Genomic DNA, 24342 nt, shown 5'->3' with positions numbered 1-24342 from the left:
CTTTGCCCACAGAAGCAAGGGAGGCAGCAGAAGTGGTCCAGCCAGTGTCTCTGGGATCTACCACCTTCCCAAAGCAGTAAGGTAAGATCTGAGTTTCTGGGTGGGCTGGCGAGTTCAAGTACCCCTGAAAGACAACCATCCAACCTCTCTTTAGAAACCTGCAAGGAAGGAGAGTTTGCCACCTGCAGCCAACGATACACCACCTTTTCCATTGCACATTAAAAGCCAAAAAATCACAGCATCAGAGAGCTGGAAGAGAATCTTGTGGCTCAACGCAGGTTGTAACTGCAGCATCCATGACCGATGGCTCTCCAGCCTCTGCTCTATATTATTATTATTGTTTGTTGTTGTTGTTGTTTAGTTGTTTAGTCATGTCCGACTCTTCGTGACCCCCTGGACCAGAGCACGCCAGGCCCTCCTGCCTTCCACTGCCTCCCCCAGTTTGGTCAAACTCATGCTGGTAGCTTCAAGAAGACTGTCCAGCCATCTCGTCCTCTGTCATCCCCTTCTCCTTGTGCCCTCCATCTTTCCCAACATCAGGGTCTTTTCCAGGGTCTTTTCTCTTCTCATGAGGTGGCCAAAGTCTTGGAGCCTCAGCTTCAGGATCTGTCCTTCCAGTGAGCACTCAGGGCTGATTTCCTTCAGAATGGAGAGGTTTGATCTTCTTGCAGTCCATGGGACTCTCAAGAGTCTCCTCCAGCACCAGAATTCAAAAGCACCAATTCTTCAGTGATCAACCTTTTTTATGGTCCAGCTCTCACTTCCAGCTTTCACTTTTATGATGATGATGATGATGATGATGATGATGATGATGATGATGTCATGCAGCAAGAATGCCCAGGCTGCATAGGTGGGCATGCACAGAATGTTACTAGTCCTGCTGTGGTCTCAACCACGGAGCCTCTTGGGCTTGCCGATCGGAAGGTCGGCGGTTCGAATCCCCGCGACGGGGTGAACTCCTGTTGCTCTGTCCCAGCTCCTGCCTGCCTAGCAGTTTGAAAGCACACCAGTGCAAGTAGATAAATAGGCACCACTCTGGCAGGAAGGTAAACGGGTTTCCGTGTGTTCTGGTTTCTGTCATGGTGTCCCGTTGCACCAGAAGCAGTTGAGTCCTGCTGGCCACCTGACCCGGAAAGCTGTCTGTGGACGAACACAGGCTCCCTCGGCCTGAAAGTCAGATGAGCGCTGCAACCCCATAGTCGCCTTTGACTGGACTTTACTGTCCAATAATAATAATAATAATAATAATAATAATAATTTATTTAAACCCCTCCCATCTGGCTGGGTTTCCCCAGCCACTCTGGGCAGCTTCCAACAGAATATTAAAATACAATAACCTATTAAACATTAAAAGCTTCCCTAAACAGGGCTGCCTTCAGATGTCTTCTAAAAGTCTGGTAGTTTTTGTTCTCTTTGACATCTTTGACATCTTTGACACCTTGACATTCCACAGGGCGGGTGCCACCACCGAGAAGGCCCTCTGCCTGGTTCCCTGTAACCTCGCTTTTCACAGGGAGGGAGGGAACCACCAGAAGGCCCTTGGTGCTGGACCTCAGTGTCCGGGCAGAACGATGGGGGTGGAGACGCTCCTTCAGATATAGTGGACAGAGGGGTCTTTTACCTTTTTACCTTGTGAGTGAGTAGGCATTTCAGGTTGTAGCAGGTTGAAGGCACTATTTGCTCCCATGGACCTTCTGTTGCTGGCCTACAGAAGCTGCAAGATCCTTTGGGTTTTGACCATTGTCCTTTCTCTCGTGCCTCTTCCTTTCCCCCTAGGTTGCCCAGCGGCTGCACCACAAAGCAGAAGATGTTGAAGCTTTGCATCCTGAGTGTCCTTCTTTGCCTCCTTGTCCCCTCGCAAGGGTCCACCCCAGGGACTGTAGTGAGGGTCAACCAAGAAGCCCTTGAGTATGGTGAGTGCCCTTCCACAGGACCTTGCATCTCTTTAAGACCTGGAATCAACATTAGTGAATTTTTTGTATTCATACAAGAATTAGCACGAATGACACAGCCCAGCCGACTCACGTTCCTGGACGCTTGTAGGTCCTTCGGTGCTCTGTGGTGCTATGCAGTCTATTCAGAACCTCTTCTGAATGGATTTCCCCCTCAATTGATTTTTGAATTCTGAATTTATTGTTATTCATGCTTTATACTGTATTTTATGCTGGTTTTTGTTGCATCAATTAAGTGTTTTAAATTTGTTGTTAGAACCCCTGAGCCCGGTTTTTGAACCGGGAAGGGCGAGGTATAAATAATAATAATAATAATAATAATAATAATAATAATAATAATTATTCAGAGTAGACCTGTTGAAAGCAGTGTGTGAAAGCCCGTGTAGTGTAGTGGTTGGACTAGGATCTGGGAGCAGAGGCGCTGTCTTGTAACCAAGTTTGGGAGCTGGGGCTGGCATGTGGGGCATATGCAATGTCATGCATGCAACATGCATCACACATGTGATATCATGCGCACAACGCACATCACATCACATTGGTTGGGGAGGCCAAGCCTAGAGCCCAGCGTGGCACAGCTTCCTCTCTCAAATTTTTTTGTTGGCCACCCTGAGCCCGGTTTGTGAACCGGGAAGGGCGGGTTATAAATAAAATATTATTATTGTTATTATTTTGGACCTAAGTTGCACATGCCCATTAATTAGGGCTGCCATATTTCAAAAAGTGAAAATCCGGACACAAAAGTTTTTGAGCTCTTTTTTGGGGGAAATTCGGCCACTTCTGAATGCCATTACTGTACCTGGATTTCCCCAGTCATTTTCAACCCATTTTGGAAAATTCTGGCAGGACGCATTTTTTGATGGACAAATCCCAGATATGGAATGGAAAACAAGCGAGGTCCCAACCAAAGAAGAATTGCCACTTACGCTGGTGGAATATGCGCAGCTTGCAGACTTAACATATAGAATAAGACAACAAGAAGAACATAACGTTTAGAGAAGATTGGGAAATGTTTATTGAATATATGGGGGGAAATTGTGTACACTTGAAAACACAGGCAGCATTAAGATAAACTCAACAGTGTAAATAAGTTTTGATGGATGCAATAATGGAATACTGATTGGTATAGTTTTTGTAAAATATGCAGGGATTTAGGATATGTAAAATGAACCATGGAAAGAGAAGAAGGGAAGTTATTGATATTGCAAGGATGTTTAAATGAGTATTTAAAATTGCAAAACAGAAAATCTAATAAGAATTATATAAAAAATGGCCCCTTCTCTTAATATCTCCACAGTCTGCCAGCAAGGGAAGCCATCCTTGCTGCGAGGTCTCATGGTCATCCAGATCCCGAATTTCATGAGCCCACGAACCATTATTGGATCACTTCTGAAGGTCGTGGGGTGAGTGATGTCTCTCCCAGGGGTTTCTGTAACCCAAGGAGGTGGTGGCCCAAAAAAGTTTAGGAACCACTGCATTTGAGTTTTGATGGTTATTTATTTCCCCCCTCCCCTTCCCCTCCTTTTGCAGAATCCGAGTTTTGAACGCTCAGCTCCCTCATCTCTCCGTGAAGCTGATCCCAAGATCTGGCGTCCAGCTGTCCCTCAGTGCCCAGCTGCACATCCGAGGCAGCGTGTGAGTGACCTGCTTCTGGTTCAGAGTTCTATGGGGTGGTTAACTTAGGATACTAGCAGCAGCTATCAGACCCAGGTGTCAGGGCAGGTGCCGCAGGATCATGAGCTAGGTAATCTGGAAGGCCTGGATCTCCAGGTGGGTGAGAGGGCCTTGAAATACGTTTTAAAAAGTATTAAGAAGACCGCATGCAGTTTGCAAGCTTCAGCCCATCAGAATGTGGCTGCAAATTGAAGCATAGACACTCTCTGGGAGATCTGCTCTCTTCCACTATTGAATATGGATACGGATACGAATATTATATTATTTATACCCCACTCATCTGGCTGGGTTTCCCCAGCCACTCTGGGCGGCTCCCAACAGAATTTTAAAAACAGGATAAAAGATCAAACATTAAAAACTTCCCTGAACAGGGATGCTTTCAGATATCTTCTAAAAGTCAGATAGTTGTTTATTTCCTTGACATCTGGTGGGAGGGCGTTCCACAGGGCGGGTGCCACCACCGAGAAGGCCCTCTGCCTGGTTCCCTGTAACTTGGCTTCTCGTAGGGAGGGAACCGTCAGAAGGCCCTCGGAGCTGGAACTCAGTGTCCGGGCAGAATGATGGGGGTTCTCTGTCTCTCCTTCTCTCTCCTATTACTTTCTTGATCTTTCTTTCTTTCTTTCTTTCTTTTTTACAGAGTTTTAGGTGCAAGTGATGCAAACCAAGAGTTTATGTTGAGTAAACTTTGATAGTAAACTTTGGAGTATGAAAGCTCCATGTATGCCAACTTGGCATTTAATAAGAGGTTGAAAAATTCAGTTGTGTAGGAGGTTTCGGAGGAGCAAATTCAATTCGGCTACAGAACTGTGGGCAGGTTACGTCAGCTCCCATGAGAGCAGCAAGCTATGCACTCCTTAGTCTTGGGGCAAACCGAGAGGCGCGAGCTCCCTGGGACCCAGCACCCTCAACTGACCTTTCCCCTTGCCCCTTGGTGCAGCTTGATTGCTCCAGTGGAGCTGAGGGTGGGCTCCTCCATCCTGCTTGACGTCCGTGTCATGAGAAGCCCCCATGGATTCCCCATCCTGAGCGTCACGGCCTGCAAGTCCCTTCTGGGAGACGTGGACATCCTCCTGGGAGGTAGCAAGTGAGTAGCGGATACCTGTGCGCAGGTTGGGCTTGACTTGTGCTTTCTTGCAAGTGGGATGAAGTTTCACCTTAGCTAGATTTCGTTATCCTACCCTGAAAAAGAGAGTTTTGTTGAGCAGCCTGGGTCTATTGCTAGATTCATCTCCTGCTAGCGAACTCTCATCACCTGAAGAACATCTGAAGAACATTTTTATGTAATCTGAAGAACGTTTTTATCGAATCCTCCCTGCTATGTCCCACTTGTCTTCCATCATGGAACCCAAAGTGGCAAGCAGAAGGGTCCTAGGCAGTCTCCCTCCAGCCCACCCCACAATTTTTTGGGATACAGACTCTTCTCCCTGGGAGAGAAATCTCTGCCCATAGATTTGCAGAGGGGGTGAGGGTGGTGGAAAAAAAGACAAGAGGTTCCCTAGGAAACAGTGGGGTGGGGAAAATGTCACCCACCAGCCAAGGGTTCTATCTCTTTAAAGGTCATTTGTGGGGATGGTCTTTTGTCCCCCTCTACTGTGGATTGTATGGGACGCAGGTGGCGCTGTGGGTTAAACCACAGAGCCCAGGACTTGCCGATCAGAAGGTCGGCGGTTCAAATCCCCGCCATGACGGGGTGAGCTCCCGTTGCTCGGTCCCTGCTCCTGCCAACCTAGCAGTTCGAAAGCACCTCAAAGTGCAAGTAGATGAATAGGTACCGCTCCGACAGGAAGGTAAACGGCGTTTCCGTGCGCTGCTCTGGTTCGCCAGAAGTGGCTTAGTCATGCTGGCCACACGACCCGGAAGCTGTACGCCGGCTCCCTCGGCTAGTAAAGCAAGATGAGCGCCACAACCCCAGAGTCGGCCACGACTGGACCTAATGGTCAGGGGTCCCTTTACCTTTTTATTGTGGATTGTGGATGATCACCTCTTGGCTCTCTTCTAATGGAAAAAAAAATATGCATATGAAAGTTGTATGCAAGAGAAAAATTGAAAGTGTTTGAACACTTGCTCTTTCTGATTCTTCTCCTCTGTGTCCTGCTCTCCAGTTTGCTGGGCTTCCTGAAACCCCTTCAGAACCACATCCGTGCTGTCTTGGTTGACAAGGTAAACTGCTTTGCTCATTCCTGTCCATTTTAGCACGCGCGCGCGCGCGCGCGCACACACACACACACACACACACACACGAGAAAGGTCTTTGCTCAGGACCTGATCATGAGGCAATGCGAGGCAGTCATCTCAAGCAACCGAGTATCTTGGGTTCTGCAGGGTTGCTGTCGACAAAGTGCGTTGGGATGTGAGAGGCAGGATGCCTTGGACTTGCCTCTTCTCTTCCCTCCCCTCCCTCTCCCTAAAGACAGTAAGACATGGATGGAAGGGTAAAGTAATCAAAGATGTAGGAGGGTTGGGGGGGAAAGCGAGTCAGTGGCTCTATGTACTGGCTCCACTGTACTGTGGAGAGTGTATTAACTTACGGTCTGTGTGTGTGGTATGGGAGTTGAACAGTCAGGGAAAAAACAATGCTGTCCAGGGTTGTAAAGACTGCAGAGAGAATAACTGGGTGCCCTCTTCCCACCTTGGATCAAATCTATGCTTCCAGGTGCTATAAGAAAGCTGCAGAGATAGCGCAGGATAGTGCGCACCCCGGAAATGATCTCTTTCAGTTTCTGCCTTCTGGAAGAAGGTACAGGGTTATAAAGACTAGGACTAGCCACCTAAGAAACAGTTTCTGTTGGGATACTGCTGGGGAGACGGGGGCATCAGGCAGGCCCCCAGCTGGCTCCGGACGATCACCAGTCTCCCGTGGAACAGCATCAGTCAGTCAGCCAGCGACATGAGCCTCAGATAGGTTTAGAGACCCGTGGACACTCTGTCAGCAGAGTGTGTAAATCACCTCACAGTAGAAGAGGCGGACAGAGAGATGTGCAAGCAAAATGAACAGCATTTTCTTCAGCATAGCTCAGGAACAAAGGAAAACATGTCTCCTTGCCTTCGTGTCCAGCAAAACAGCAGTATAGCAAAAGCAACATGCATGCCTGACCCTTTTAAGGTTGAATGGAACTACAGTGGTACCTCGGGTTACATACGCTTCAGGTTACATACACTTCAGGTTACATACGCTTCAGGTTACAGACTCCGCTAACCCAGAAATAGTACCTCAGGTTAAGAATTTTGCTTCAGGATGAGGCCCCATTAGCTAAAGTGGTGCTTCAGGTTAAGAACAGTTTCAGGTTAAGAACGGACCTCCGGAACGAATTAAGTACTTAACCCGAGGTACCACTGTATATCCTAACAGTTTCTACCCAAATGCGATTTTGGTTTTAAACGCAGTGTTAGAAGTCTCTATGGGAGTACATTGTATTTAAAAATGGGGTATCAGAGTTTTTAGGGGGCTAACCAGGTTGGGATAGCTGGGATAGCAGGCTTGTTGGGTTTTGAATGTCTGATGTAGATTTTTCAATTTCATTGTTCTGTATGGGACAATGACAATAAAGATTATCGTATCGTATGACCACCTCCAGCTCCCACAATGTAAGACGGATACAGACAAGCTGGAGGGTGTACAGGGGAGGGTGACCAAGGGTCTGGAAACGAAGCCTGATGACTAACGGTTGAGGGAGTTGGGTATGTTTAGCCTGGAAAAGAGGAGACTGAGAGGAGATAGGAGAGCCACAAGGTAGGGAGGCCCACCTGATAGCCGCACAGCAATCTGCTGATGAAACTCTCGCGTGACAAGACAAAGAGCAAACCCCTTGCAGCTGACTCACTGACCCTCTTTCCCCACCCCTCACTTTCCCTTTCACACAGATGTGCCTGAGCCTCTCCAGCGTGGTCCTGGGACTGAACGCCAGGCTGGGCACTTTGGTTGGTAAGTTGCCGCACGAAGGGCGGGGGGAAGGGAGGAGCTTCTGGGTTACTCTGCCCGCCCATCCCATAAAACCCATAGCAGAATCGAGAGCTATCTGTGCACCACACATTGTGGAAACGCAGAGTAAAAATATATTCTATTATTATCGACAACAACAGCACCATCAACAATAATAATAATAAATTAAGAAGTGTGCCACCTCCCGATTCATTTAAATTGACAAGTGTGAATGCAAGGGCCATTGCAAAATGCACCAGAGAAAGGACTTCTTCACAGCTTAGGACCCTTATACCTATGGGACCACCTCTCCCGGTGTGCCCCGCAGAGGACCTTAAGGTCCATTTATAAAGGTAAAGGTAAAGGTACCCCTGCCCATATGGGCCAGTCGTGTCCGACTCTGGGGTTGTGCGCCCATCTCACTCTATAGGCCGGGGGCCAGCGCTGTCCGAAGACACCTCCGGGTCACGTGGCCAGCGTGACAAGCTGCATCTGGCGAGCCAGCGCAGCACACGGAAACGCCGTTTACCTTCCCGCTAGTAAGCAGTCCCTATTTATCTACTTGCACCCGGGGGTGCTTTCGAACTGCTAGGTTGGCAGGCGCTGGGACCGAATGACGGGAGCGCACCCCGCCGCGGGGATTCGAACCGCCGACCTGACGATCGGCAAGTCCTAGGCGCTGAGGCTTTTACCCACAGCGCCACCTGCGTCCCTTAAGGTCCATAAATAGCAACACCCTAAAGGTCCCGGGCCCTAAGGAAGTCAGATTAGCCTCAACCAGAGCCAGGGCCTTTTCAACACTGGCCCCGGCCTGGTGGAACACTCTGTCTCATGAGACCAGGGCCCTGCGGGATCTGATTTCGTTCCGCAGGGCCTGTAAGACAGAGTTGTTCTGCCTGGCCTTTGGCTTGGAATCAACTTGATCCCCTCCCCCTCTTTCCTTTTTTCCTTTCTACTTCTGTGATGGAACTCCTATCTGGGGACTTCCCTGGCTTTTTTCTGGCCCACGTAGGACCAGTCTGGATAGTTAGCCTTGGTGACGACTTGACGTTTTCATCCCCCCAAAAGTTTTTGAGTTTCTGCTGAAATGAGGCAGCATTTTAATGTTGTATTTTAATCTTGCTTTTAAAGTTGTATTTCAATCAATTGTTTTATATCTGGCGTTAGCTGCCCTGAGCCCGTTCTTGGCTGGGGAGGGCGGGGTATAAATAAAATTTAATATTATTATTATTATTATTATTATTACTATTATTATTATTTTTCAGCGCATAGTTAAACTATAGAACTCCCTTCCATGGTAAGGGCCACCAGCCTAAGTAAAGGTAAAGGGACCCCTGACCGTTAGGTCCAGTCGTGGCCGACTCTGGGGTTGCGGCGCTCATCTCGCTTTACTGGCCGAGGGAGCCGGCGTACAGCTTCCGGGTCATGTGGCCAGCATGACTAAGCCGCTTCTGGCAAACCAGAGCAGCGCATGGAAACGCCGTTTACCTTCCCGCCAGAGCGGTACCTATTTATCTACTTGCACTTTTTAGCGTGCTTTTGAACTGCTAGGTTGGCAGGAGCTGGGACCAAGCAACGGGATCTCACCCTGTCACGGGGATTTGAACCGCTGACTTTCTGATCGGCAAGCCCAAGAGGCTCTGTGGTTTAACCCACAGTGCCACCCGCGTCCCAGGCCACCAGCCTAGATGGCTTTAAATGAGGATTGGGCAAATTCATGTAGGAGGGGAGGGCTATTGATGGCTACTAGGAAGGATGGCCTTACTCCACAGCTGGAGGCAGCAATGCTTCTGAATTCCAGGCGCTGGAAGCCACAGGAGGGGAGGATGCTCAAATCCTGTTCAGTTGCTGTGAGAACAGGATGCTGGACTAGATGGGCCAATGGCTGATCCAATAAGCTCTTTATATATCCTTAGAATTTCTCATGATGGCATCCGAAAATGCCAACAATGAGAGGAAAGGTGAAGAAAGGGGGAACAGCCTGAGTCTTTTACATAACTTGCTTGCAAAGGGATTGGGCAGGAAAACAAGCCACCCGATAGGTGTGGAGACCTTGTTAATGCAAGGTAGAGCTCAGTTTACCTGTTGGAGGAGGAACTTCCTCTTTGCTCCGCTCCAGAGCACAGTGTCGGTTTCTCCTGAGCCCCTCTGTCCTGTTTTGATCCCTCTTAATGGGAAAATTAAATATGCTTTAAGGGCCGTGTAAGGAGGAAGGTCAATATTGACCAGCACCTGCTCAGTCAACAGAAGATTACAAGAGCCACCTTCCTGCAACAAGGTCCTGGAGCTGAGCCAGCTGGGAAGATATTTCGGAGAATTGCAGTGGTGTGTGGGTTCCTGGTGACTGTTTTCAAATGTTAGGGAGCCTTGAGGGTTCCTTTTCTTTTGAGTGTATCAGGTATATTTTGCTGAGAAAACAGCTGCAAGGTTCATTCCCTGACTGGCTCTCTGTTGGCCTACTGGCTTTGACCAGGTCCATACTGGTTCTCTTGTGAGATCTTGGGGCTGTGCGGTTTTGTGTGGGTTCTCATAGGCAGTTTCAACAGCAAGCCAACAGATCTGGGCCAAGGGCAGAGCTTCTCCATGTTCAGGATACCAACACAGCCCCATTGGGTAGATCTCATGCATCCCCTACGGAAGGTTCAACTTCAGTCCTCCATTCTGAGGCTTCTGAGATAGCAAAGACCACTGCAAGGCAGAGTAGAACCTAATTTGTTATCAACACAAAAATATGACGCTTCAGTGCGCAGGGTCAGCCCATTGATCCGTGGCTGTATGATTATAGTTCAATAACAAATTATTTTGCATTCTTTCTTATTTCCCCAGTTAGAGATTGCAAGCTTGTAGGCAGGGATTCTCCCCACCGTTAAAAAACCACAACTTTATTGAAAATTGTAAAAACATTTGCCAAACACAAAGTGTTGTCTCCCAAGACAAATGCATGTACAGATGTTAAGTCTTGTATGCAGCCATCCATACGGCATCAAAACAAACTCTTTCTATTACAGATTAAGCTCACATCCACAGGATAGGCTTCAGTCTAAAGCGTTTAGGTCATTTCTCCATAGCGGTGTACTTTTAAGTCTTACTCTTCTTACTCACAACATATTATACCCTGCTCTCTATATAAAAAGGCCCTCAGATTGGCTTATAAAAACCAGTACTAAGTCCTCGGTCCCTGACATCAAGCTCTAAAAAGGCACAACACACAAGGAAAGAGGAAGGTGAGAGGAGGAGGAAAAAGCAAATTCATGCAGAAGTTCTTAAAAGTTGCAACTGATGCCCGTGGCAGTTCTTAGTGTCTTCACAGAATCATAGGACTTTGGAGTTGGGGGGACCCCGAGGGTCATCTAGTCCAGCCCGCTGCAATGCTGGATTCTAAAATTGCATTTTAACCTGTATTTTAAATTGGGTCCCCCCCTTCTCCCTCTCTTTCCCCCTAGTATGTTTTTACTGTGATTTTATTTTATTGGTGTTAGCAGTCCTGAGCCCGGCTCTGGCCGGGAGGGCGGGGTATAAATAAATATTATTATTATTATTATTATTATTATTATTATTATTATTATTCCCTTGATAAAGAGCAGTCCTTCCCTTGAATCACCCCCCCAGAGCACAGATAGTGGACAGGGTCCAGACCAGAAGGGCAGGGCACCTTGTACAGTACTTGAATTGGAAGGTACTTCATTACAACGATTGATTTATGAATGATGATGAAACTGCAGAGCTAAAACTGCACGCAGAGCCCTCAGTGTAACCCAGTGTCCTCTTTGTACCATCATTTTGCCCCCTGCAGGCCTGAATTCCATCAACCCCATGTCAAGCCTCCAGTACGCCATGATGGAAGATCCTGAGATCACCGAAGATTACATCGATTTGGATTTAAACGTAGGTTCCCTACACCCCACCCCACCCCAAGCCTGCGGGGCTCCCACTTAGCCTGGGAACCAGACCTTGCATGAACACTGATGTGCCATGTAGCTCAGGAGCAGGACAGCTGCCCTGCAGCAGAAGGTCCCAGGAAGATCTCCAGGTAGGAGCGAGGAAGTCTTCTGCTAATGGGCATTGTAGACCCGCCTTTCCCAACCTGGTGCCCAACAGATCTTTTGGACCACAAGACATATCTGATGTAGCCAGCTGGACTCATAGTCCAAAATGACTGGAGGGGATCAGGTCGTAGAAGATGGATGGAAACAATATTGACGGATCCTCGGTTTGTCTTGCAGGATAACTTGGAAAATGATGACCAAAAGTCCAGAGGTAGCATTATTATCAATTTACAACAGGGTAGAAGGTTCGCAGGCTATGAAGGACTTGCTCACAAATCTATTGACAGCTGGACAAACTATGATAGCCAGGAAGTGGAAGGGGCAAGGGGAATATAAAATGGAAGAATGGTACAAGGAGGTGTGGAATATAGCTATTAACGATAAATTAGCGTGGGCCATTAAGGTAAGATGGGGAATGTGCAGGAGAGATGATTTTGAGGAGATATGGAGAGTGTTTGTAGAATTTGTACTGTTAAAACAGAAAGGGGTCAAACTATCGCAAGAGGTGTTGAAATTTTGGGAGGTTGGATAGTTACAATGGAATGGTCTTGGAGGTGGGGTGCACAATTTTATTCTTATATATGTATGGTTATTGCTTTGTCAAAAGAAAAAGGAAGAAAATGAATAATCCCCTTGGCTAAGTTCTTGCAAAGCTCTTACAGCTCTGGTCCTCTCATTGGCCTGATCTAGCAGAACTCTTATCATGTTCAGAGAATGGCAACCAAAATCACGCAGGGAATGGAGAAACTCTCCCATGAGGAAAGGTTGCAGCACTTGAGATTTTTTCCCCTTCAAGTTTAGTTTAGAGAAAAGGTGACTAAGAAGCAGGTTTGATGAGGCCCTAACTACTGAAGGTAAAATAAAGGTAAAGGGACTCCTGACCATTAGGTCTAGTCATGGCCGACTCTGGGGTTGCGGCGCTCATCTCGCTTTATTGGCCAAGGGAGCCGGCGTACAGCTTCCGGGTCATGTGGCCAGCATGACTAAGCTGCTTCTGGCGAACCAGAGCAGCGCATGGAAACGCCGTTTACCTTCCCGCTGGAGCGGTACCTATTCATCTACTTGCACTTTGACGTACTTTCGGACTGCTAGGTTGGCAGGAGCTGGGACCGAATAACGGGAGCTCACCCCATTGTGGGGATTCGAACCGCCGAACCGCAGGTGCTGGTTTAACCCATAGCGCCACCTGCGTCCTGTACTGAAGGCAACGGGGCCCTTTATATGTCCAGCTGTCCTTTGTCAACAACATATTGTCACTGTTATTTGTGTTGAATATATGCTATATGGTAATTTAGGGACCTAATAGGTATCTGAAGCCATTTGCACATGTGGTCATGCAACTGTCCATGCAGAATGTGTTGTTGTTGTTTAGTCGTGTCCAACTCTTCGTGACCCCCTGAACCAGAGCACGCCAGGCACTTCTGTCTTCCACTGCCTCCCGCAGTTTGGTCAAACTCATGCTGGTAGCTTCGAGAACACTGTCCCACCATCTCGTCCTCTGTCATCCCCTTCTCCTTGTGCCCTCCATCTTTCCCAACATCAGGGTCCTTTCCAGGGAGTCTTCTCTTCTCATGAGGTGGCCAAAGTCTTGGAGCCTCAGCTTCAGGATCTGATGCAGAATGTAGGCACCCTATATATAGAAAGGAGCAAACCAGTGATATTTTAGGTAGCAGGCAAGCAGATGGGGCCCATGACTTACATCATAGGAGCCTACGTAACACAAAACACTGTTGCTGGATGTAGGTTTTATTTTATTTGTTTTTATCTTATATTTTGGAAATGTACATCCAGGTTTTTTTCCTTTAATTTTTTGGGGGTCCTCCAAGAGAGTGGGGCCCTAAGCTATAGCTTGTTTAGCTTATACGTAAATCCAGCACTGCTAAGATGGGACTTGATGGAAGTTCATTAAAAGCTTCCCCCCCTCTTTCATAACACAAGTAATAATAATAATAATAATAATAATAATAATAATAATAATAATTTATTATTTATACCCTGCCCATCTGGCTGGGCTTCCCCAGCCACTCTGGGCAGCTTCCAAAAAATATATATTAAAATACTGTACTACAGTACATCAAACATTAAAAGCCTCCCTAAACAGGGCCGCCTTCAGATGTCTTCTAAAAGTCTGGTAGTTGTTGTTCTCTTTGACATCTGGTGGGAGGGCACCCAACGAAGCAGAATGAGATGCAGACAGATAAATGGAAGTTCTTCCATCATGGAAATGTGGAACTCACTGCCACAGGAGGTCATGATGAACCCAGATGGCTTCAAAAGAGGATCTGACAAATTCATGGAGGAGAATAAGGCTACTGAGGACTGTTAGCCGGGATGGCGATGCCGTACACCCACAACTGGAGGCAGGAAATGCTTCTGCGTACCAGTTGTTGGAAAACTCAGGAAGGGAGATGGCACTTAATTCTGTCTCTTTCCAAATCTCCGCAGGCTGTCATTGCGCTGATGGGGAAACCAGTCGACTTCGAACCTGCCGGCCCTCTGCCCCCTTTCTCTCTGCCACCCCCAGAGACGGTTTCCGACGACTCCATGGTGAACATGGGCCTCTCGGAGCATCTCTTTGCCAGCCTTTTCGCCAGCCTGGAGCAATCGGGAGCCCTGAACCTCCAAATCGGAGGCCAGTCGGTCAGTAGAGGGAGTGTTATTTGTGCGTAGTGAATGCCACCCTAAGCCGAGGCGAGCCCAAACCTGTTTATTTATTTCTCAACATTTATACCCTCCTTGATTGCACTCACACTCAAAGTGGTTTATGGAAAATATAAAACAATGGAATCGCCAATGAGAAGAAGTCACAGCAATAATTTAATTATTTAAATATCCTTTATTCATTTAAAAAAAATATTTGCCTACTGCTGTGTGATTTAAAAAAAATCTGTCAAATCAGTTTTTTGTTGTTGTTGTTGTTGTTGATGATGTTTATTTAAATCCCTCCTTTTCCCCTGTCCAGGACTCAAAGTGGCTTACAGATAAAATAGAAACTGCTAAACAATATTTAAGAAGGAATTAAACATATCACACACACACAAGTTTAAACTTCCATGTATGTGTGTGTGTGTGTGTGTGTGTGTGTATCTACACACTATTCTAAAAGAAAAAAAAGTGTTTGGAGATAATGCAGAAATGGGACAGACTTCTGGAAACAGACAAACCTGGAATGCCCTGGACTCTCAGAGCAGGGGGACAGAGGAGAGACCCAAGCTGTTCCTAAGGCCCGAGACTGAGAATTCTTTGCTTCTTTTCAGGGCCACCTCACCACCTCCACGCTGGAGCAGGCCATCCCCTCGGTAAGTGATGCCCAGGAACCAATGCAGGCCTGGTGAACCCTTTATTTGATCTGAGAGGTATTTTAGCTGGGTGGAAGGATGTCAGGGGCCGCATTCCAGTAGTGGGTGGGGCCAAACCCACTCGCAATAACACCCCTCTTTCTCTCTCTCCATCACACACCTTTTCTGTGGAGAGCCTGAATTGCTGTGGGTTTTTTGCGCTTTAGCCTTAAAGAGCAGTTTTTTGCAGAAAAAGCTCTGCAAAAGAAAAAGGAAAAAAAAAAAAGGGAGGGGAAAAGAGTGCTCAGATGTGGAGTTTTAAAGTTTTTAAGAGCAGGCCAAATGGTAAGTTGGAATAAGTCCTTAAGGGAGTCTGAGGGAGAAGGTAAAGGCAGTGGTGTAGCAGGGGTTGCCAGTGCCCAGGGACCATAGCTGTCAACTTTTCCCTTTTCTTGCGAGGGATCCTATTCGGAATAAGGGAATTTCCCTTTAAAAAAGGGAAACGTTGACAGCTATGCCAGGGACGGGGTACGCATGTGCCTGCAACTGCCTAAAGGCATCCGCGTCACCCAGGAGATTGCAGCTGCAGAGATAAGAAAAGAAGAAGAAGAGTTTGGATTTGATATCCCACTTTATCACTACCTGAAGGAGTCTCAAAGCAGCTAACAATCTCCTTTTCCCCTTCCTCCCCCACAACAAACACTCTGTGAGGTGAGTGGGGCTGAGAGACTTCAGAGAAGTGTGACTGGCCCAAGGTCACCCAGCGGCTGCATGTGGAGGAGCGGATACGCGAACCCGGTTCCCCAGATTACAAGTCTATCGCTCTTAACCACTACACCACACTGGCTCTCAGTGGAAGAGTTGTTCCATTGTCTGGAAAGGTCACTTTCTGGTTCGCATGGAGAAGCCATTTTCAACGGAGCCCAGCAACGGAAGCGTGCAGCTGTATTGAGGCAGTGCGGGGTGTTGACATTTTGCGCCCCTAACAATTTTGTGCCCAGAGCAACCGCCCTTTGTGGTTCCCTTCACTACGTCATTGGGTAAATCATCTCTGCCAGGGCTAAAGGGGCCTAATTCTGCATGAGGCAGCTTCAGGTGTGCGATGGGCCACAACAATGCAAGTAACACCCCCCTCCTTCCATCCCCACTATAGATCTCAAAGCGTTACCCCCAGGCTGTTGCCTTGATGCTCAACGTGGTGGTCAGCAAGCTCCCCATGATCAGCTTCCATGAGGGCGCAGCGATCCTGCGCCTCAGTCCCGTCATCCAGGTGGGCGTGGCTGAATCCGGATCCTTCCAACAGTCGCAGGCACTCTTCACCTTGGGTGTGGTGAGTAAAAGCAGCTAGCCTTTGTTTCCTTGTTCTCCTGCCTTGGCGACTTGCAGCTCTCAGGGAGATGACGGCTCGCTCGGCACGAAGGTTGGATGTCAAAGCTCTTGCTGGACACCAGCCATTGTGCTGGGCTCCATCTGAATGCAGCCGGGATGAGTCTCGCAGTGCAAATGCACACCTGTGTGTGAACCGCCATCTACAATGGTTGTACATCCATATGGATCTCCTAAGGGACCATCTCACCTCATATATCCGTGCGCCGCAGCTATGTTCCTCAGATGAGGGCACTGCTGAGAGCACCATGTGACCTAGGGATGTGCTTAGTATGTACTAGAACCTGGGCTTTTAGTGTTGCAGCTCCAGCCCTCTGGAATGAGTTGCCAGCTCAAATAAGACAAGTGTGTAGCACACTGATATTTTATGCATTGTTTTTTTTTTTTTTTAATTAAACCTTACAAAAAGGAGAAAAGAAAAGAAAAAGAAAAAAAAAGAAAAAGAAAAAACAATACAATACAATATATAAACAATACACAACACAACATTAACACATTAAACAAAACGAGAACAAAAACAGTTCAAAAAACACACATCATACCATCTCAATATCCTCTCTTTCATTCCCTTGTTTCATCGACCTCCTCCCACCTCCCTTTTTGTATTCCATTTCTATTAATTATTTCAGCAAATCCTTTCCATCTTTCTCTATTTTCTGTCATATGATTATCTTAACATATTTTAACCTTATTTTCCATTAATACTATAATACTTATTTATGCTTAATTCCTTAAAACATTTCTACTAAAGCCGTATAATTTCCTTCCAACATTTTTCTAACACTCATTAATTTTACATTATTTCCATATATAGATTTTAAACTTTTCCCAATATTCTTCCACCGTCTCTTCTCCCTGGTCTCGGATTCTGCCAGTCATTTCCGTCAATTCCATATAGTCCATCAACCTGGTGATCTTCTGTCCGAGGCTCTTAACTCTTTTCCAAGTCCCTTCTGCAAGTCTTCTTCATATTTATACATGCACTTTACTTTGTCTTCTCCTGATCTTGTTCTTATTTTCCTTCCTTTGATGCTGAGAAGTAGATCTCGGGGAAATTCCCACCTAGCAATGTTTTTATTCCTTCTCGACAAGTCAGCCAAATCTCCATAGTTAAAACTAAAATTCAAAAGATATTTCCAGTCGTATTTCAAAGTTCCTCCAAGTCTGGCAGTCCCCACAACTCCAGTCTCCTCCTGACCCAAGTCCAGGTCCCAAAGGTCAATAAATCCCTGCATGAAGTGATCTATCCAACTTTCCTTCTCCAGTCCAAGCGGGGCTCCAATCCTCAAAGTCTGGCTTTCTCTTGATTCAGTCATAAAAGGCATCCACTTATAGTCATCAAATTGCATCTGTAAAGCTGGGGCTCTTTCCCTCTCCACTTGTGCTACTTTAGGTTCCACAACAACAACTTTCTCCCCCGCCTTCTCCTCAATTTGCCATGTCAAAGTAGATCCCTGTATCAATTCCTGAATAGTTTCTGTATGAATATTCACTTTTTGTCCCAAATTAGTCACTTTTTGTTCCAAGTTATCAATTTTTATAGTCATCGCATCCGTCTTCTTATGGAGCTGTTCCAGTGAATCATTAATCTTACATAATGCAACCACTATGGCTTCTTCTGTCAACATTCTTAACGATTCAAGGTCAATCCCAGATTCTCACAGTTTTATCTTGCAGGTGGAAAATTCCCCCAGCTCGGCTCTTGTAACAATTTCAAAGGCTTCCTCTAGAGGGAAACAATTTCTATTTGTATCAATCCTTTTAAGCACAGTTCAAACAATAAAGTTAGTTTCAATTTTCAGTTACTTTTACTCCTTTTTAAACGCAGAAGGAAACAATGGAAACAATGTATTTCTCTTCTTTAACTTACTGTCAACAAACGATCTATTCACATTCAATGAGCATATCCAAAACTTCAATCTTACTAGCAGCCCGTTTCCAGGTTCAGAGCGGTGGTAATTTAACTTTCTTCACTCTCTCCTGCAGGCTTACACGATCTAAAATTTCCCCCCTCTTCTCCTGCTTCCAAGGGGGGTTTGATGATTTTAGCCGATGGAAGTTTAATCCTTTATGAAAGGCTTTCCAAGACTTTAGCTTGCAGCCTCTTTGCTTCAGTCTATTTACAAAAGGGGAAGGCGGACTTCCTGTTTGAAACCTCCCCGTTTCGGTGCCAAATTAAGACGTTTAAAAATCCAATTTTCCGTTCTACTCACGGGTAGTTGTTTTAAGATCAAATTGTCCACAGGAAAAAGTCAGCACTCTCCGGCAACAGCAATGCGGCTTCACTCCATGAAAGAAGCAGTCAATTCGAAGCACCGCGCCACTAACCCCACTTCGCTCCGGATCCCGGAAACCGGGTTTCCCTGCGAGTAGGGGAGGCGAAAAAGGTGCCAGCCGAATCCCACGTTCACAGGCTTCTTCTGCCTGTGATTTTTTGTGGGTCCCCGCCTTCGCCGTGGCGGCCAGACCCTAATTTCCATGAAGCAAATTCCTCCCGGTCAGAGGAATTCAGCCATTACCGGAGGCGCTAACCCAGAAGTCCGATATTTTATGCATTGTCCTCTTGCAAATCAAGCAAGTGATGCATCTAAGCAGAAGTCTCCTCTTGAAGTCTGACCTGGTCATTTTAGGGAAAATTAATTGTACTATTGTAGAAATGAGGCTATTTCTTTTAGTTTACCAAGTCTGCAATTTTTATTTACAGTCTGTATTTTATCTTACTATCTGCCTATTTGGCAGCTTTCAATTGTCAAGTGGTTTATAAATATTTGCACTTGTCCATCAACACTCTGGAGACTGAGTGTGCCTGCCCATGTAGGATTTTAAAATATAGGATTTCTGCTCTCAGTGGGCAATGGGTTGGGCGAGCTGTGGGTGGGTCAGGGAGCTGAAGCAAGCTGCACAGGTGGGGTGTGTGTGTGCGGCAGGTTGGGTGAGGTGTAAAAGGAAGAGGGTGTGGGGTGTGTGTGACAAGCAACACAATCACAGCTGGCAGCTCCTATTATTACTACAGTTGTGCCTTGGTTGTTGAACGCCTTGGTACTCGTACATTTTGGCTCCCGAACTTTCAAAACCCAGAAGTGAGTGTTCAGCTTTTTGAACTTTTTTTGGAAGCCCAACGTCCGATGTGGCTTCCGCTATTGTTTCCGGTGCGCCTGCGCAATCGGAAGCCAATCAGAAGCCGCGCCTTGATTTCGGAAGTCGAACGGACTTCCTGAACGCATTCTGTTCAAAAACCAAGGTACGACTGTACAGTCATACCTCGGGTTGAAGTTGCTTCAGGTTGAGCGCTTTCGGGTTGCGCTCTGTGGCGACCTGGAAGTAACGGAATGCGTTACTTCCGGGTTTCGCCACTCGCGCATGCACAGACGGTCAAAATGATGTCATGCGCATGTGCGGAAGCAGCAAATCGCAACCCACGCATGCACAGACGCACAGTCGCCAGTTGCATTCGCTTCAGGATGCGAACGGGGCTCCAGAACGGATCCCGTTCGCATCCTGAGGTACCACTGTATACTACTATCACTATTACTATTACTATTGCTATTGCTATTACTATTAAAATTTGAATACCACCCTTCATTTGAAGATCATAGCATGGTTCACAACATAAAAGTATTATAAACAAACAAGGAAACAAACAAACAAATGAAGGATAGAGCCTTTGTATCTTTCTCTCATGAAAACGATCCCTTCCTGGTCTTCTGTTTGCAGGACCTGACCTTAGCTGTCAAGCTGGATGTCACCATTACAAGTCTCCATCTGACAGTTGCAGTCCATGGGTGAGTTCAGCCAGACATTTTACTTTCCTTTTTTTATTTATTATATAATAATATTTATTCCTTTTACAACAATTTAAACACTTACAAAAACAAAAACAAAGAAAAAACAGTACATTAAAATACAAAAACACTACATAGAAATTAACAAAACAAAACAAAAACAACTCACACCTCCCTTTTTGTATTCCACTTCTGTTAATTATTTCAGCCATTCCTTTCCATCTTCCCCTGTTTTCTATCCTATAATTATCTTAACACATTTTAACCTTATTTTCCTTTACTACTCTATTAATCTATTTATACTTAATTCCTTATAACATTTCTACTGAAGCCATATAACTTCATTCCAACAGACATTTTACTTTCCTTACCATTTTACTTCCTGCCTCACCCTCCACCCCGCCTGATGAGGGTCAACTGTTTTCTGCTTTCATTGTGGCGAAGGATGAAAGGGACACTCCAGTCCCCGTCCTTTCCTCAGGGACCTGATGGACCTGAGTGTCCAGTTCAGTGGTGCAGCTGATGCCATCATGACTCATGTCGTTCTGCTTTGTCTTGCAGAGATGTTGGTTTGGAGGTGGAGTCTTCTAGTGTGGAGATAACAGAGGTACGCCACCCGCCGTTTGCCTTCCTTGCTGCGCTCCATGGACGTAGCCAGGATTTTTGCTTGGGGGGGATTTAGCTGGGGTGGTGGTGGTTTGCTGTGTATTTTACGCCCATGTTGTGCTCCCAAGTGGGTCCAATAGATGTTCTGAGCCTGTTTAGGCCACGTCTTCTGCAGCATCCCAAGACTCTAGGGGGCTCTGGGTGCCTGAGCAACCACAAAAAAATTGTTGTGGGTGCTCGGCTCCCACACCGCAGGGTCCCTGACGCAACCTCTGAGGTTCTACAGCAGGGGTCAGCAAAATTTTCTCTGGCCGGCTTTCAACAAAATATTAAAATACAGTTACAGATAGGTAGCCGTGTTGGTCTGCCATAGTCAAAAATAAAATAAAATAAAATAAAATCCTTCCAGTAGCACCTTTAAGACCAACTAAGTTAGTTCTTGTTATGAGCTTTCGTGTGCAAGCACACTTCTTCAGATACACTGAAACCTTTTCGTGTGCTTGCACACGAAAGCTCATACCAAGAACTAACTTAGTTGGTCTTAAAGGTGCTACTGGAAGGATTTTTTATTTTTTTATTTTATTAAAATACAGTAATGCACCAAACATTAAAGCTTCCCTAAACAGGGCTGCCTTCAGATGTATCCTAAAAGTCTGGTAGTTGTTGTTCTCTTTGACATCTGGTGGGATTCCAGATGTGTAAAAGTTGTGTAAAAGCCCCAGGTCTGACCCTTAGAGTCATCTCTAACTTTTGGCCTCTGCTACTGTATGTTGATCCTCTGTGGTTTCACCAGTAATGAACTGTAGCCTCTCTGTAGAGAGTTGTTTCATTCTTACTCTATGCGCACGTGTATCCGGGGGTCAGGTGGCCCAAACCTCCCTTGCTTATGGGGGAAGGACCACAGGGCAGTGGGTGGCACACCCGTTTTGCTTGCAAGAAGTCACAGGTTCACTTCCTGGCAGCATAATAATAATAATAATAATAATAATAATAATAATAATAATAATTTATTTATACCCCACCCATCTGGCTGGGTTTCCCCAGCCACTCTGGCCGGCTCCCAACAGAATATTAAAAACGCAATACAGCATTAAACATTAAAAGCTTCCCTAAACAGGGCTGCCTTCAGATGTCTTTTAAAAGTAAGATAGTTGTTTATTTACTTGACATCTGCTGGGAGGGTGTTCCACAGGGTGGGCACCACTACCGAGAAGGCCCTCTGCCTGGTTCTCTGTAACCTCACTTCTCGCAGGGAGGGAACCGCCAGAAGGCCCTCGGAGCTGGACCTCAGTGTCCGGGCTGAATGACAGCATCTGCTGGTAGGGCTATGAAGGAGCCCTGAGTCTACAACCCTGGGGAGTTGCTGCAAGACATGGAAGAATCTGTCCATTTCGGCTGCTACAGTTTCTCTTTCTTCCATTCTTAAATTCAGTTCTCCACATTTTGCAGCAATTTGTGATGTTTCATAAAGTGAAACTTCTCTAGCGTCCTAGTGCAAATTTTGCCTAATAAACACATTTGTATATGCAGTTTTGACTAAAGAGGCATTTTTTGCAAGCAATTTCCCCACATGCAATGTATTTTTTTGCCTCTTATATCTTCATTTTCATGCACTCTTCCCCTTCAGCACATGCATTCTTGTAAACGTTGGTTGCTTTGAGAACTGCATTGCAAAATTCAGGCGAGTGCGGATTTCAAAGCTTAGTCCCGTGTATCGTTCTGCCTATTGTTTCTGAATGTGTGAATTGGATAGAATAGACTTTCGGTGCTTCGTCAATCAAATTTCTTCCCCATCCCTAGTTGCTGTCAGTCAGAGCAGATGCAATTGTGCTAGGAAGACCGGTGGTCTGACTCTGCGTAAGGGAGCTTGCTTTGCTCCTCTGTGATCACTCATGTCAAGATCTGGGACCAACCCATTGCCTTTTCTCCCCTGGCAGATCTCCTATTTGAGACGTGTGGTCCTCTCTGAATTTCAGGATGCTTTCCTGGCTCACGTGAACGGTAATGCAGGCGAATCGCTTCAACAGCAGCTCCACTGAGGTCCTAGGAGCTCAGCACCTAGAGGGAGGGGGGCTGTATGAAGAACATGGGCCCATGCCCCACAGTTGTCCCATCAAGTTGGGGGTGTTGACCGTGTTGTTGTTTTCCCTTTGCAGCTGCTCTGAGTGTGGGGATCTCTCTTCCCAAGCTCAACAACGTCCAGTACATCGAGCCCGAGATCGAGATTCATGAGGTGAGACTCCTTGGGCTGCGCTGCCTCCGTCCTTTCCTTCAGCCCCACTTATTTAGCTAAGACATTCCCAAATCACCTGCCTGAGGGTTTCCCCACAATGGGCATCTGGTTGGCCACTGTGAGAACAGGATGCGGGACTAGATTCTGGGCCCATTGGCCTGGTGCAGCTGATGTTCTTCTGAGTGGTCCATGATGAACACAACAGCTGAAGATGCTCAAGGTCTTCTCCTTAAACTCTGAGCATAACTGAGGTCAGATTGACCCACCTTTGGAAAACATGGGAGCCTGTCCATAGTAGTAGCAATAATAATAATTTATTATTTATACCCCGCCCATCTGGCTGAGTTTCCCCAGCCTCTCTGGGCAGCTCCCAATCGAGTGTTAAATACAATACAGCATTAAATATCAAAAACTTCCCTAAACAGGGCTGCCTTCAGATGTCTTTTAAAAATAAGATAGCTGCTTGTTTCCTTCACATCTGTAAGGGAGGGCGTTCCACAGGGCAGGCGCCACTACCGAGAAGGCCCTCTGTCTGGTTTCCTGTTACATTACTTCTTGCAATGAGGGAACCGCCAGAAGGCCCTCAGAGCTGGACCTCAGTGTCCAGGCTGAACGATGGGGGTGGAGACGCTCCTTCAGGGATACAGGACCGAGGCCATTTAGGGCTTTAAAGGTCAGCACCAACACTTTGAATTGTGTTTGGAAACATACTGGGAGCCAAATGTTGTTGGACCACATACGACTCCCATCATTGTTGCCCCTTGGCCATGCTGGTTGGGCCGATGGGATTTGGAGTGCAACGCCATCTGAAGGGGCACTGCGTTGGCTCCTGAGTGCCATCTTGCACCCGGTCTCCTGAGCCCCAGAAATAAACTGCTTCTGTGTAGGATAATTTGAACACCTTTCCATATTGTTCCTCTACCCAAGATCCCTCTGGCAGCATGTATTGACTCTTCTCTTGCCTTTTAACTTACAGGGTTATGCTCAGGTCAACTGTGACCTTGACTACCAGCCCTGAGCTGAAAAGAAGAGCACAGAGGCAGCCAAGTCCTCCTCTGCAAGGCACATTTATCTCTGCTTTTTGTACCTGCAAATCCTTTCGCTTTTGAATGAAGGAGAGTCTACCTTTCTTCGCAGCATGAAACAGAGGAAACACACCTGGTGGTTTGGCAGCAGGCAATGAACAGGGGTGCGATCTGGAACCCATTCGCTCAGAAATAAGGCCTGCCAATTTAAAGGAAACTTACTTCCCAGTAATGCACAGGTTCATGCATTCATTAGGTGTTCTGCTTTCTCAATTCTTTTCCTGTAAATGTTGTTGAGTGAAATAAATACTATGGGCAGCAATCGAGCCAAAGCAAAGTGTGTTGATTTCAATGGATTCTTAACTTTTCCTGCGGAAATCAATGGGATTTGCAAGTGCTGAAATGCAACTGGATCATGTCCATCATTTTGCCTCATTAAAATAC

General features: G+C 46.5%; 1 protein-coding gene across 1 annotated transcript; it reads left to right on the top strand.

Annotated features, from left to right (window-relative positions):
- BPIFB2 (BPI fold containing family B member 2) lies at positions 1-24235 on the top strand. The gene is made up of 16 exons (XM_081011386.1): positions 1-81; positions 1777-1913; positions 3247-3352; positions 3480-3584; positions 4561-4707; positions 5726-5783; positions 7485-7545; positions 11336-11427; positions 14034-14228; positions 14846-14887; positions 16020-16196; positions 19967-20034; positions 20596-20641; positions 22578-22641; positions 22797-22873; positions 23850-24235. The coding sequence occupies exons 2-16, from the start codon at positions 1808-1810 to the stop codon at positions 23889-23891; spliced, it is 1386 nt and encodes a 461-aa protein (XP_080867512.1). The 5' UTR covers positions 1-81; positions 1777-1807; the 3' UTR covers positions 23892-24235.
- The last annotated feature ends 107 nt before the right edge of the window (positions 24236-24342 follow it).

The sequence above is a fragment of the Podarcis pityusensis genome (assembly GCF_964106645.2).
Source record: "Podarcis pityusensis genome assembly, chromosome: 6".
NCBI classification, from domain to species: domain Eukaryota; kingdom Metazoa; phylum Chordata; class Lepidosauria; order Squamata; family Lacertidae; genus Podarcis; species Podarcis pityusensis.
Note: the sequence above shows the minus strand (reverse complement) of the source record. Positions and strands in the feature narration are given on the sequence as shown.